The following is a 15457-nucleotide window of genomic DNA, read 5'->3' on the forward strand; positions in this document are numbered from 1 at the left end:
AATTATTTACATATGTGTAGTAAATTCACAGTCTTAAATGTTAGAATTTTGGGGTTTTTTTTTTCCTTTTCATGCTCACTTCTTATTACCTTTAACAAGGAATGAGTGAATTATTCAACATCAAGAATAGTCCAATAAATAAGAAAGAGGGTTTTCTTTTGAAGAAAAGGAAGGCAGTTACAAAATACTACATATACTGTCTCCCTAACAATCTTTGATACCAACACAGTAGGCGATTGGGTTCAGTTTAGGTCTATCTAGCGCTTTTTGAGATTCTCTGTTCAACATGCCAACTTATGCTATGTAATCTGCCGTATTACATCACACTGAATATTACCCACTTAGATCAAAATTAAGAAAGAAGGTTGGTACACTTAATTCTTTAATCTTTCACCTGAGCCTCTTAAACGTTTCAGGGTTCCTAAAGCTGCACACTTCTCTAAGATGTAGTAAATATTCAATTATGTCCATCTTGTACTTGAAAAAAAGGAAGGCACTTACAGACTACCGATCAGAATAATGTTTTCAAATGTGTTAACGCAGCTAAGGAATCTTAAGTCCTAGGCTGAGACTCACTGGGCACACTGCCCGACAAAGACCTCAGAGGTAAGAATCTGAATCCCAGCACACTGGGAATTTAGACAAGCCTCGGATTAGCACTCCTCATGCATTTCTCTACATCAAAACTCAAGAGGAAAGAGTTTAAATTTTATGTGCAACCTTGTTTAAGGGAGGAAAAATAAAGATAAACTCAGGAATACCTTTCCTGGTTTAGGAAGAGGCATCTTATGCCTTAATATTGTAAGAACTTAAAATAGAAAATGCAAATAAAAATACTACTCCACTTCACAAATCCAGAGGTATTTTAGGTCGTGGCAAAGCAAGGTAGTGAGTTTTGCCTAGGATTCTTACTTGCCAAAGTAAAATTCTACTTAAAGGTCTATCTCATTTTTACATTAAAGTCTGTCATATAACTTGGGAAAACAACAGGATTTTAATTTTTCATATCTTACCCTATATTATAAAAACTCAAGTTTTTAATTATTTAATCTGAGTCATGAGTTGTTGGTGCCATAAAAGAGAGCCTGTAAAGTGAAGTAAGAAGAAACATTTTTCTAAAGAGCCAAGCAAGCAAGCAAGCAAGAAAGAAAGGAAAAAAGAAAAGAGATTCTTTTTCCTTTAGGCATATGAAGACATTTGGACAGCTTGTACTTGTATTTATATTGTATTGGTAAGAAAAAAATTTTCTTAGAAACACATATCTTGTTCCTAAATTTTCCTAATTTTAAAATCCTTTCCATGCATCAAAGTTTATTGCAAGGAGCTAAAATGAATTTACAAGGGAAGTTACTGATACACTGAATTGGTATGAGGCTTTGTAAGGCTATTTGGGGGGATCTGGATCAAAAAGACCCTAATAGATTCCAACAAAAATTATTCTACATGTGGCAGAAACTATGTCATAGATCTTATTAAAATAACCTTAAAGTAGTATAGGCATTCCTACTCCTGGTAACCTATGAATGAAAATATGAGGATGGCTCACATATCCCTCAGAATCTTCTGAAGGATTAAGAAGCAGGAAAAGATACAGGAGGACATCAATAATGGTTTGTCCCTGTGTCCACAGTGTCTGGAAGAAAAGATGTAACACTTATGGAGTGAGCACCAACTATGTGCTTTTATGTATGTTTACTCGTTTGATTTTTATAAAGTAGACTTTATTTTTAGAACAGTTGTACAGTCACAGAAGAATTGAGAAATAGGACAGAGAGTCCCCATATACTCTGAACCCAGTTTCTCCCGTTTATTATTAATGTCTACAGTAGTATGGTACATTGGTTGCAATTATTAAACCAATATCGATCCATTGTTCTTAACTAAAGACGCTACTTTATTCGAATTTCCTTGGTTTTTACCTGAGGCCTGTTTTCAGTTCCAGGTTTCCATCCAGGATCCATTTACTTGTCATTTTTCCTTAGGCTTCTCTTGTCTATGACGGTTTCTCAGTCTTTCCTTGTTTTTGATGACCTTGACAGTTTTGAGGAGCATACAGGTCAGGTATTTTGTAGAATGCTCCTCTATTGGATTTTTTCTGATGTTTTTCTATTGATTAGACTGGAGAACCTTGCTAGTTTTAATCATAGGGCTATTGGGTTGATATTTTACAAATGAGCAAACTGAAGGAAACAGAGTTGAAGTAAATTAACCACAGCTCTGCAGTACTAAGATAGCTGTGGGATGTCCATGCCTGGGTGTGTTCAGCTATACCTTATTGTTTTTCTGGCTCCTATATTCTTATGTTTAACTTATGTTCTATATTCATTTATTTCTATAGGGCTTAATTTGTTTTCCTATGTGAGAGGGGTCTAATTGCCTATTTTGCCAAAGGGAAAATGGACAAACAGGCAAATAAAAGCATATGGGAATACAAAACTCAGGATGTTTAAATAAAGGAAACAGGTGGGTTCGGGTTTTTTTGGATGTTAAAATAGTCAGTATCCTTCAGACTCCACCACAGTGCTTTTTAAGATCAAGTTAAAAGGCCTAAAACATTTTTACCATTTCCCCCTCTTTTGCACCCACTTCAAGGATAGGGAAAACCATTATAGATTAGAAGCTGTTTTACAACCAGGCAGGGATGCCTGGGGGGCTCAGTGGTTGAGGTCTGCTTTCGGTTCAGGTCATGATCCCAAGGTCCTGGGATCGAGTCCCACATCAGGCTGCCCGCATAGAGCCTCTTCTCCCTCTGTCTCTGCCTCTCTCTCTCAGTGTCTGTCATGAATAAATAAATAAAATCACTAAAAACAAGAAAAAAGGACCAATCTGTTCCCTTAGGCATCACAATTGATTTAGAGTTTTTGGCAAGCCAACACATTCTGGTTGGTTTAACCCAATCAAGCAACCCAAGTGTGTGGTTGTAGTAAGGTCTACTTCTTTTTGGATACTACATTTGCCGCTTCTCCTTCTCCTGTCTTCAAATACCCAATGACATGGCTACTGATCAATGAATGACAAATAGAGATAAAAATTAATCAAGTCTGTCCTCCAAAGAGACCTCTTCTAGGTCATTGCTTCTGTGTAGATACAGTTTTAGGGACATGACTAGCCCAGGGAAGGGCAATTGCTAGTTATGTTATGACAAGAGAGCTTTTTGAAAAATTAACTTGGGAACTGTTAATTCACCGTTCCTAGGTTCACAGATACCTAGGTTCCTCTCTTGACTAATTCAGTTAGAATTGCTGGGAATATGGCCTTCACCTCAGTCTTTCTGGAATGAGAACTACTGATCTATATCTATCAGAAAAAACTCCAAATTATATACCCGGCCAAAAAATCTCTTATCCATGCATATTTAACTAATTGAGGACATGCCAGTTTCTAAGTGTTCAAAATAAATAACAAAAAAGTACCTGCTATCAAGAAGGAAATAGTTTAGTAGGAATGGAAGACAGAGCAGTAATCAAAGTACAATGTAATATAAGCAATAATCAAGCAGCTACAAGATGTCATGGGAATGTCCTTGAACAAGAGTTCTATAAAGCATGGGGGAAGCAAACAGCAAGTTGAACTACTGGTATCATCTTACAGTAAAATATGGAACATTACATGATCTCTTTGAACACGGTGCTTCATTAAAAAAGATATCTTATATCTGTGGTTTATCAAATATGTATTTGTAGGGAAGTGCTGTTGTGTGCTAATTGTTCAACAGTCTCTTTTAGAGCACTATGAGACACATAGTCAAATTTTCAAGTGGGACAAAGTTTGGAACCTATGTAATAAAGCAAGCTTTCTAATAAGCAGAACATTTCATATACACAGATGCTCACAAATTGCTCACTTTTTTTCCAAAAACTATCACTGCACAATTGACCACCACAAAACTCAGTGAATTAAAACTATAATACTGGTTTTCATCATGAATCTGCAATTTGGGCAGGGATGGATGGCAACATCCCACCTCTCTCTGTTCCATTCATTATTAGCGGGGGCAGGGAGATAGACCCTGGAGTCATCCAAGACTCATTCATTCATTCATTCATGTCTGGTGGTTGATGCAGGGGCTTAAACAGCCTGGGGTTCCTTGGGCACTTTCTGTCTCTAAATGGTCTTTCCATGTGGTCTTCAGCATGGATTCCCTGCCCAGGGCTCAAAGTATGTGTGTATGCTAAGAGAGCCATAACTTTCATTCGCAGTCTCAGAGGTCATGCAGTGTCCTTGCCACATTCCACTGATAGAAGTGAGTCATTAAGGCCAAACTCTACTCAAGACGAGAGGAATTAGTCTCTACTTTTTTATGAGAGGAGTGAAAATAATTGCAGACCACCAGGATATCAAGCAGTAGAACTTTCTATATGATACCATTGAGTTTTGAACAGTTTCTTTTGACCCTATAGGTTATTTAATCAATCATTTATAGTAGATGCAGAAGTCAGTCAATACATAAATAATACGAGGGACTATTCAAAAGAAATAATAGCTGTCTTCCTATGATGGCAATTCCTAGAAAAGTTAAAAGCCAGTGAAGTAACACTAATAATATTTACACAGTATCTATCTACATACATTACCCTGTAGCCACTAACACACTTTATATACTTAATACCATGTAATCCAAGTTTATAAGGTAAGTATTTGTATTATTCCCAAAATAGATGCTCATATAGGTGAAGAAATTTTCCTAAATTCAAAAGCCTAGCAAAAGAAAGGCCCCAGGTTTTTATCAATTAGTTCTAATTCCAGAGCCCAAGGTCTTACTAGTCATACTAACATAACCTATATAAATCACTGTTGCCTAGATTCTGGATGGTGAGCTTGCTCACATTGTTTATAAAACTTCTTCCTTCCAGAGTACATGGAATTTGAAACACACTTATCCTAAGTCTTGTTTTCCCTCTCAAATTTTTGTTCATATTTTGGATTGTGACCTAGTATTGTTCGTTTGCAAGTTTAGAAGCTTTGCATAAACTGAATCAAGTAAAAAAAAAAAGTAAAAAAAAAAAAAAACTGAATCAAGTAAAATATATACTCAATCTTGACTTCCTTAAAAATCAATAATATGTTACTAGTGCTCTCTCTAAAGGGCCCAATAAACTTAAGTAATTCATGGATTCCCTTTATCTTCTGACCAGCAGGAACCAATGCACCTTGATGTTTGCTATGCATGATCTGTCCCTGGCATCTGAGTGGACAATGGGAAATCTGTAAAGAACACATGAAACTTGGTTTGAAATGTATATATTCCCTTTAAATATATTATTTTGTCTAATCTGCATGGTGCTTTGTCAAAAATGTCTGAATCATTTCACATCTCATTTTTGCATATCCTTGTTCATCTGATGAAAGTATATATGATACCAGCAATGAAGAGGGAAAAACCTTTCCAGGAAATGCACTCCAATGTATTCCACCTTCCCACCTCCCAATGTATTATTATTTGTCGTAGCAACAAAATGCCTTTCCATCCTGGACTGCTGCAGTCTCCATCCAAGACAAGGAATTGGGTGTTTTCAGAGACCCCCACTGTGGGTGAGAGGCAGCAGCAGTGCTGCATGCTCAGTTGCCTAATTAGGTCATGGGACAGCCTAGGCAAGAAGGAAGAAATAAGGTGTAAGGTGAGGCGGAGGTAAGGTAATCAGTCTGAGGCAAGGGACAAGGGGGGCAGGCAAGAGGTGAATCAAGGTAGCAACAAGGTGGGAGGGTGGAGAAGCAGAGTTCTAAAAATGAAAGCCATTTGAATAATTGAACATATACGAATCCAGGTCTTCTTTCTATCTCTTCACATATAGCCTTTCTAGGTTTAAATTTTAATTCAAAAATACATTTTGGCCCAAACCATACCCTAGCTATGTCATTTTAGAGACTGGAAAACCAGTGGGTTAGACATCTTCTTCACTTACTATGTCTCTGTATCACAGAATCAAATAATCTATGATTATGAATGATATAGAAGCTCGAAATGTTCATAGATTACATGGGATCCTTAAAATATATAAGGTTAGAAGGACATGAAGATGATGACAGTTTAGCTTTTGGCTTCTAGGTGAGACAAATATATAAAGTGTTAGTACAATGTGATTAATGTTATGATAGATACAAACACAATAACAGATGGGAGAGTTGCACATGGGGGCTCTTCAGCAGTGAACTGGTTTGTGGGAGGATTGAGCAAGTGTTCTCGGGGAGAAAATGATTCCATTACAGAAGGCTCAATTTGTGGAATAGCACAGAGAACAGTGTGAATCGGGGTGAATAGTATCCGGAGTTAAAGGTCTTGGCTTGGGAGGTAAGCTGGTAGGGGTGTTCAGGCTAAGGATTTTGCATGCTTCGGAGTATTTGCTTAGCTAAAGTTAGTATTTGCTAGCTGTTTATGATAATGAAGGAGAAACTCTGCATACATCTGAAACTTTTCTTTTTAATTCCTCAGCGTTCTCATCTGCAAAAGGGGGATAATCATTTTGATTTTCATTCCTGCTGTTAACACCTAATTGATAATGTCATTACTGCTTATCTACACTATTGCAATGATCTTCAGACTTGCTTCCTTGACTTCAATCTCTCCTTCAAAAGCTCATTCTTGTTCCATTATTAGATTAAAAATAGAAACAAAACAAAGAATAATTAACAAAAATACACTATCATCCATCTTCAAAGCTCCCCATTGCCCAAAGAAGATAAAATCTCTGGAAAAGATAGTTAAGACTTTACACCAAATGACTCCAGACTGATTTTATTTTATATCCCAATATATCCTGTACTCTTGCTTTTTTGGTCTGTGTGACCTACTACATTCTTTGTTTGACATGGCCCCTGCAGGTGGGTTATTCCCCTCTCTGCCAACATCTTATTTTTTAAAAATATTTTATTTATTTATTCATGATAGATAGATGGATAGAGAGAGACAGATAGAGAGAGAGAGGCAGAGACACAGGCAGAGGGAGAAGCAGGCTCCACGCCCGGAGCCCGACGCAGGACTCAATTCCAGGACACCAGGATCATGCCGTGGGTTGAAGGCAGGCACTTAAACCGCTGAGCCACCCAGGCTGCCCCACGTCTTCTTATTTAAATAGCTTTCAAGACCCAGCAAAATGTCACTTACTGTAGTCAGAAATAATATCTTCAGCTTCTGAGTTCTTAAATAGCCATCATACACTCAAAAGACCTTGGCCAACAACCCTCACTCTTCTATTGCCAGTTGTGAGATTTTAACAAGATACTAACTTCTCAAAGCCTTAGTTTTCTCACCCATAAAATAAATAAAATATGGATAATAACACCTACTTCATAGGGTAGTCGCATAACTTAAATGAGAAAAAAAAACCTTGAAAAAACTCTGCAATCATATGTTAATATGAGCAACAGCATGGAATTTTCAAAAGTAGCATGAGACTTAAAAACAACACTGCAAGCAGGATTTAAGTCCCCACCGGACCCTAGACTCAGTGTGTGACTGTGCACATGGCTCTAATTCTAACCACAATGAGCATTATCTACAGAACTGGAGTAACATTAATAATCCCTACCTCGCAGAATTGTGAGATGGTTCAATGAGATAATATATGAGAAAACAATGTGAAAAGTAGAACATTCCATGACTATCCAGATGCTAGTTATTATTTATTTCTCAAGTCACCACAACCAGCCTCTATCCCACACAGAATTAGGTATTCATGCTTCTTAGAACACATATGATATTGTAAGAAATTTGAGAGTAAGATGAGGTTCTGATCATGTTTATTCTCCCACAGAATAAATAAGTGAAGCTCCTAAGATCAATGAATTTCTTAGGCAAGCAACCCTGCTCATGTCAAGGGGGCTGTCCCAGCAAGGCTGGGTTTCATAGTCATAGCGTGCCTTCTCTGCTCGGACACTGTGACCTACATGGTAGAGAGGGTGAAAGACTGGCTTATCTCTTAGGGATATTTTAGTCTCCAACATCTGAATCATTAGGAGAAAATTCCTCTGCCCTTACTCATCCTTATCAGTACAGTTTGTCCTCTGATTTTTATAATCACAGTTTCCCACGTTGCTATAGCTGCAGCTCTCGTCTTCACGCAACCCTCCTCCTCCATTGCCCTGCAATGTGCTAGCATTTCCTTTTACATTAGAGCTTACTGGAAAAATTCAATTTTCACATCTGTCTGGTGGATTTTGACTGATACTCTGCTCTCCCTATGTCAATATGACTGGGAATTCCATGCATGTAAAGCCGAATGAAAACTTGAACTTTAACCTTAAACTTTAGCTCTAACACAAGGAGCTTTTTTTATTGCACAATTGTTTTTGGAAGCTCTTCCTATCACTCAATACTATTGTTTTTAATTTTTGCATAGACATTGAACAATTATTGCTTATATGGATGTACTTCTGGGTCATCCTTAATTGATTAATGTTATATATTGAATGGACAATTAGTTTCAGTTAGGGTTTTTTTTTTCCCATAAAAGGTATTTATCCAAGACTTACAAATTAATGACAAAGCTGGCATTGAGTCTAATATGTACGCCTTTTATTTCAACTTGAAAAAAAAGAATTACATAAATGTCAAGGAAAAACTGGAATGAGGTTTTTGATACACAACAGTATTGTTACAACTAATAGCCTCGCAGAAGTCTGCTGGTGATTTATGTTGGATAAGTCATAATAAATATTAGGAGCCATAATTATTTTAAAGATTTTATTTATTTATTCATGAGAGACACACAGAGAGAGAGGCAAGAGACACAGGCAGAGGGAGAAGCAGGCTCCCTGTGGGGAGCCCGATGTGGGACTCCATCCCAGGACTCCAGGATCATGCCCTGGGCAGAAGGCAGGCACTAAACCGCTGAACCACCCAGGCTTCCCAGGAGCCATAATTTTGCACCTCTTGTCTCAACAGAAGGCGAGGTGCTTAGAAACAGGCTTTTGCAAGTTGATAAACTTTTGGTGACTTTTTTTTTTTTAAGCAAGGAAAATCAATTGCTTTTGAATACTTGAGTAAATGTTGGTTATTGTTTATCATTATAGATGCCCTCAAAATACTAAACCAAGGAACATTCTTATCTGACAAAGTCCAAAAATCCTGGTGAGTGGAATGCTGAACCTTTGAGTATAGATTTCAATCAAGACAGGAGGTATAGGGAGAAACGAACACCGACTGAGCATCTACTATGTCCCAATTACTGTGCACAGGGGTCCTGTCTTGTGATTTCAGTTCTCCTTTGAAAAGCCCTGTGATAAAGATGATATTACTTCCACTTTACAGATGAGTACATTGTGACTCAGACTTCAGACTTATCAGACTCCAAAGCCTATGCTCTTTTTACTTCACAAAATGGACAAAGCTGATGAATTTTTTTCCTACATAATTTGAATCAGAGAACTTTTCCTATTCATGTAATCTTGACAATGTTTCCAGTCTTGGCCATACATATTAGTAATATTTTTACCTCTGAAATAAAAAAACCTCTCCAAGTAGTAACATTGCAATATACAGACCTAGGGTGTTAAATGAAGAATATTAACCCAGTGTCCTGAGTTTTTACGAAATCATTAGATTAATAATGTCATCATTCCCAAGAAAAATTGGATTCCCTTTATACCAAATGCATGCTGACAAGTGACAATCATAAAACAAGTATTAAATGAGTGCCTCTGGTAGAGTTTAGAGAAGATGATAACAAAAATAGTATATGGGCACAAAGGGTCAGAGGGTGGGAGTTATAAGAAGGACATATCACAAGAAAAAAGTAGAAAAATGGAAGAGGACTATATTATTCCTTCTGCCAGCTAGTTTGAAGATGAAGACACTAAGCCCAGAGGTTTGCAGCTGAACCACTTCTCATGTTAGGTTGGCTTCAGGGTTGGGTCTGGAGTTCAAACTTCTATTTTTGACCAAGAGACAACTGTCATTTGCTGATTGAAATACCCTATGATCTTACGCCAGCAGAGGGTTCTATTGTACAGTTGTCTGTGGGTTTAAGGCCAGAATAGGATCTTTGGGGTTTGAAGTTATTATGAGGAAGACGATGGTCCCAGATTAAATTAGACAGAGTCCACATGGAGAGTCAGGTTTCTGCCGGCATTGAAACAGATACTATTACCACTACTATTTCTTAGAGGTAATATACATATCTTTGGAATTTACAATCTATTGTGTTATTTGATTTTCATAACATGCCTGTGTAGTATTATAGGAGAAGAGGAGAACATCCAGAAAATGATGTTTTTGTTCTATTAAAATTTCAACTTGATGTCTTTGCTTCTCAATTTTTTTTCAGTACTTTAAAATCATGTCACAGTTTTCTTTCCCTTTTTTAAAAAAGATTTTATTTATTTATTCATGAGAGACACAGAGAGAGGCAGAGACATAGGCAGAGGGAGAAGCAGGCTCCCTGTGGGGAGCCTGATGCGGGACTTGATCCCAGGACCCCGGGATCATGCCCTGATGAAAGGCAGACGCTCAACAACTGAGCCACCCAAATGCCCCATGTTTTCTTATCTGCATGGTGAAGATGCTAATACCTTCCCCATCTCCAGAGCCACTGAAGAAATTGAATGGAACACTATTGTGAAAATGCTCAGGAAACCACAAAACTCTATCTATCCCCTTACTGCTGCTAGTTAGGGTGCACTTATTTCACAGAAGCCCCATGTAGGAGGAAGTGATACTCATCTTGTCTGTCTTGAGAGGTGCATAAGGTAGTGATTAGAACACTCTAGGCTTAGACTGCATCAGCTGAGTTCTCATTCTGCCAGTTACTAGCTGGGTGGCCTTGAGCACATTACTTAACCTCTCTGTATTTTAGTTTCCTCATCTGCAGATTAGAAATCATAGAATTGGTACAAAGATGAAATGTTCAATACACATGAAACGCTCTGAATAGTGTCTGACACATACTGAGTTCTGTTTAAGTGTATGATCTTCCCATTAGCTAATATTGTCAGCTCTGCAGTCTAAAATATTAGAGACGGTCAATACATTTTTTGGAATAAATAAATAAAGTAATAAACACAGAGCAAGAAGAACAGAATTATAATCTAATACTGTAGGAAAAGGACAGAAACTGTAGAAACAACTTGCCTTACTGTCTAGTAAACAACTTGCCTTACTGTCTAGTAAACAACTTGCCTTACTGTCTAGTAAAATAATGAGTGCTATGATAACTTGGAGCCATTCATAAAAGTCACAAATAAGTTCAGAAAACCTCATGCCAGATACATACCGTAAGATTGTCCTGTGTGTCTTAGACAAAGTACTCTTGCATGTGTTTTGATGTAATTATTACAATAAGCCAGTTGTGTGCATCATACATCACTCTAATGGAAAGAGGAGAAAACTTGATACTCAGAGAAGTCCATTGGCTCAAGGTCACTTGGAAATATGTGGACATAGGAATTTGGAATCCAGATTTTCTGAACAAGGTGAATTTTCTAAGCACTCTAGGCTCCATCCAAAGCTGAGTCTTTACCTTTCGGACATGGTACTGTGATACCACATCACTGAAATCATTTGTCTTTCTGTTCAGTTTGTAGTCTTCTCTATAACCTACTAACGAAGAAAAAAAAAGTGGTGGGAAGTGGGAATGTGTAGAGAAGAAGCATTCTGCGGGCACTTAATCGGAATCAGGCACTTGGAATGGCATTGCATTTAGCCCCCCCAACCCCCGCCCCACTTGTACTGAGGTATAACTCACAAATAAAATTGCATAAATAAAATTTAAGGTGTACAACATGATTATTTGATATATGTACACACTGTGAAATGATTACCACAACCAAGTTAATTAACACATCCATCACCTCACATAGTTAACATTTGTGTGTTAACTGAAGGTTATATATTTTGGATATTATCAGACATATGGTTTACAGGTATTTTCTCCCATTCCACAGACTGCATTTTCATTTTGTTGATGGCTCCCTTTGCTGTGCAGAAGCATCCTTGTCTGATGTAGTTATGCTTGTTTATTTTTGCTTCTGTTGCCTGTGCTGTTGGTATCATACACAAAAAATCATTGCCAAGATTGATGTCAAGGAGATTTTCTGGAGTTTTCTGGTTCAGGTCTTATGTTTCAGTCTTTCACCCATTTCAGGTTAATTTTTGTGTATGGTGTAAGATAAGGACCAATTTAACTCTTTTGCATGTAGGTATCCAGTTTTCCAAGCACCGTGTATTAAGGAGACTGTTATTTACCCATTGCATATTCTTGGCTTCATTGTCAAATATTAATTGGTCACATATGTGCAGGTTTATTTCTAGGCTCTAAATTCAGTTCCATTGGTCTATGCTATGCCAGCACCATACTGTTTTGATTACTATAGCTTTGGACACTTTGAAATCAGGAAGTGTGAACCTCCAGCTTTGTTCTTTGTTTTCCAGATTGCTTTGACTATTTGGGGTCTTCTGTGGTTCTACATGAATTTGATGACTGTTTCTTTCATTTCTTTAAAAAAATGCCATTGGAATTTTGATAGGGATTGTGCTGAATATTAGACAGCTTTGGGCAACATGAATGTTTTAATAATATCAGTTCTCCTAGTCAATAAAAATGGGATATATTTCCATTTAGTTACATCTTTAATTTCTTTCATTTTTTAAGTATAGTTTTCAGTATACAGATCTTTCGTCTCCTTGGTTAAATTGATTCTTAAACATTTTATTGTGTTGATGCTTTCTTTGTATGTGGGATTTTCCTTTTTTTTAAAAAATTGGAGTTCAATTTGCCAACATACGGCATATCACCCAGTGCTCACCCTATCAAGTGCCCCCCTCAGTGCCCATCATCCAGTCACCCCAACCCTCTGCCCACCTCCGTTTCCACTACCCGTTGTTCAGTTCCCAGAGTTAGGAGTCTCTTATGTTCTGTCATCCTCACTGATATTTTCACTCCTTACCCCTTTATTCCCTTTCACTATTTTTTATATTCCCCAAATGAATGAGGCCATATAATGTTTGTCCTTCTCTGATTGACTTATTTCACTCAGCATAATACCCTCCAATTCCAACCATGTCAAAGCAAATGGTGGGTATTTGTCGTTTTTAATGGCTGAGTAATATTCCATTGTATACATAGACCACAGCTTCTTTATCCATTCATCTTTCCATGGACACCGAGGCTCCTTCCACAGTTTGGCTATTGTGGACATTGCTGCTATAAACATTGGGGTGCAGGTGTTCTGGCATTTCGCTGCATCAGTATCTTTGGGGTAAATCCCCAGCAGTGCAATTGCTGAGTCCTAGGGCAGATCTATTTTTAACTCTTTGAGGAGTCTCCACAGTTTTCCAGAGTGGCTGTACTAGTTCACATTCTGTATGTGGGATTTTCTTAATTTCCATTTGAGGGTTTATTATTACTGTGTAGAAACACAGCTCCTTTTTGAATGTTGATTTTGTATTCTATAACTTTACTGAGTTCCTTTATTAGTTCTAATAGATTTTTGGTAGAATCTTCAGAGTCTTAGTCTTTACTAGAATATTGTAGATCAGATAAATCAGCTAGGGTTGAGTGAGTTAGCCAAGACTGCACAGCCAGCAGGTAGCCAAGAAGAATCTATATCATAATGTGATTCCAAAGCCAGATTCTTTCCACTTCACAGGGAAACTGCCCGCAGTAGACCTACAGTGGACCTACAGCTCTCTACAGTGAGAGCTGCTGTGAGCTCTGTGTGAAGCACTTACAGAATGACTCTCAGAGAAACCTCCTGATCATTCAGCGATTACTGACCTTTTAGCAAAGCAGACTGCCTTTGCCAGAATAGTGCCAGACCTGGTATTTTATGCCTTAGTTTAGCATTTCTGAAAATGTGGAATGTGAGCTACCTATTGTTTTTATGAAAATTCTAATAGTTGCATTATTTATTTTAATGTTTTCATAATATAATGAATTGTTATAGGAAGACAAAGAATTTTTTCTCTATAAACAGCTCATTGAGTAAAACACTTATTTGTCATTTTAAAGAAAACATTATATAAATAAAATATAGGTGGTGTTTGTACATGGCGAAAAATCATGGAAGGAAATCATGGAAGAAAACCAATTATATTGAAGTACGGTTATCAAAACATTAGAAAAGCCAAATTATGATATAGTAACATATGTGTTTCTTGAAGACATTAAATAACTGGTTTTAGAGGCAGGTCTAGTAACAATTGCAATTTTGAAATAGTGATGAGTATAAGTGCTCTTTCGAGAAATCTGCAGTAACTGTCATAATGTAGAAAAATGTCTGTGCTTTCTCTTTGCGCCAAACTCACTGGTATTCTCCTAATCCTACTGTGCTTTATGCCTGTATTCATAACTGAAAGAACAATACATTTCAGTTAGAAGTTATTGAAATTCAGCTACGATTCTTCCCCCTTTAAATGCTCTACGAATTAAGAATCTCTGGGTAGGTGTTCAAATGAATGGATTTAAATCCCGCTGTTAGGATGTAACAACTATGTTACCCTAGCAGAGATGCAGGTTCTTTAAGGTCCTAAAGGGGAAGAAGGATATTGAGAAATGAGGATTATGCAGTATATGTGTTTGTAGTATCAACATAATGCAAATAAAGCACTTGGTACAGTGCTTGGCACAATGTAGGAACTCACCAAATGTTACAAACTTGCTCCTACTGTTTCAATAACAGTGAGAGAGGGCGATCATTCAGCCAGCAAGGGTTGCATTCTAGGCACAATCCAATTTTCAAAGACCTACCAAATTCCTTAATTTCCCCAAAGGGCTCAAAGGAAAGGATTCCATTTTTCTGAACGAAATAAATGATCATACTAAATGAGTTTGCCTTTGTTTAGATTTGCCTATTGTGACTAAGGGAAAATGGTTCCATTGAGGCATGCATGTGGCATAGTGGATGACAATATGGATACTAAATACTCTTAATGTTTTTAGGTTATACAATAATGGGGAAAGATAATACCTGCAGTGACACTGTCTAAAGCAGTAAGCATTAAAAATGATGACATTACAAAGGGGAACAGAACTTACCAAAGTATTTTGTGAGTAAAGAAAGGATCAGGATTTTCTCTTTCTAATGTACTCTATTGTACTATTGGATCCACTCTGTAAAATAGTCCCTATTATGGGTTAGAGAGATGAAAACTCCCTCATGATCTGCTCCACTTTAATGCTTTTAAAGTGAGTGAGTTTAATATTAAAAATGAAAAATGTGCAGGCAGATTTTACCTAATGGGAATTTGTCCACTTTGTTTCTTGGTAAAAACCCTGCATCAGGAATGAGATTTGGGAAGAGTTGAGATAAAAGAGTTTGAAAATAGTTATTGATGAGATGTGATACTTAGTGTTAAGTAGAAACCATGAAAGATCATTCCCAGTTCACCTGAATGGGAAGTTAACAGTGCACATTGCTCTTGTAATGGGGCTGATATGCAAGTCTTTGGAGAGGATGATATATGTGAAGAGAAGTCCATGGAGAGGACATTATGATATCAAGGCAATGACAAAACAAATTTCAA

At 37.3% G+C, this 15457-nt stretch overlaps 1 protein-coding gene across 14 annotated transcripts in view; it reads right to left on the reverse strand.

Annotated features, from left to right (window-relative positions):
* The window catches only part of LOC144302962 (uncharacterized), a 776799-nt gene that overhangs the window by 231323 nt on the left and 530019 nt on the right, over positions 1-15457 (reverse strand). For 6 of the 14 annotated variants that reach the window (XR_013369971.1, XR_013369972.1, XR_013369970.1 and 3 more), the window contains one exon: positions 11281-11533. The exons of 6 other annotated variants lie outside the window; for them this stretch is intronic. Coding sequence is in view for 1 of the 8 variants with exons in the window: in XM_077880546.1 (XP_077736672.1) it covers positions 11524-11533 (10 nt within the window). In the remaining 7 variants the exon portion in view is untranslated. Of the gene's footprint in view, positions 1-11207; positions 11534-15457 lie in introns of those variants that run through there. 2 more of the 14 variants (XR_013369973.1, XR_013369999.1) reach the window with 2 other exon arrangements.

Source organism: Canis aureus, chromosome 32 (assembly GCF_053574225.1).
Source record: "Canis aureus isolate CA01 chromosome 32, VMU_Caureus_v.1.0, whole genome shotgun sequence".
NCBI classification, from domain to species: Eukaryota; Metazoa; Chordata; class Mammalia; order Carnivora; family Canidae; genus Canis; species Canis aureus.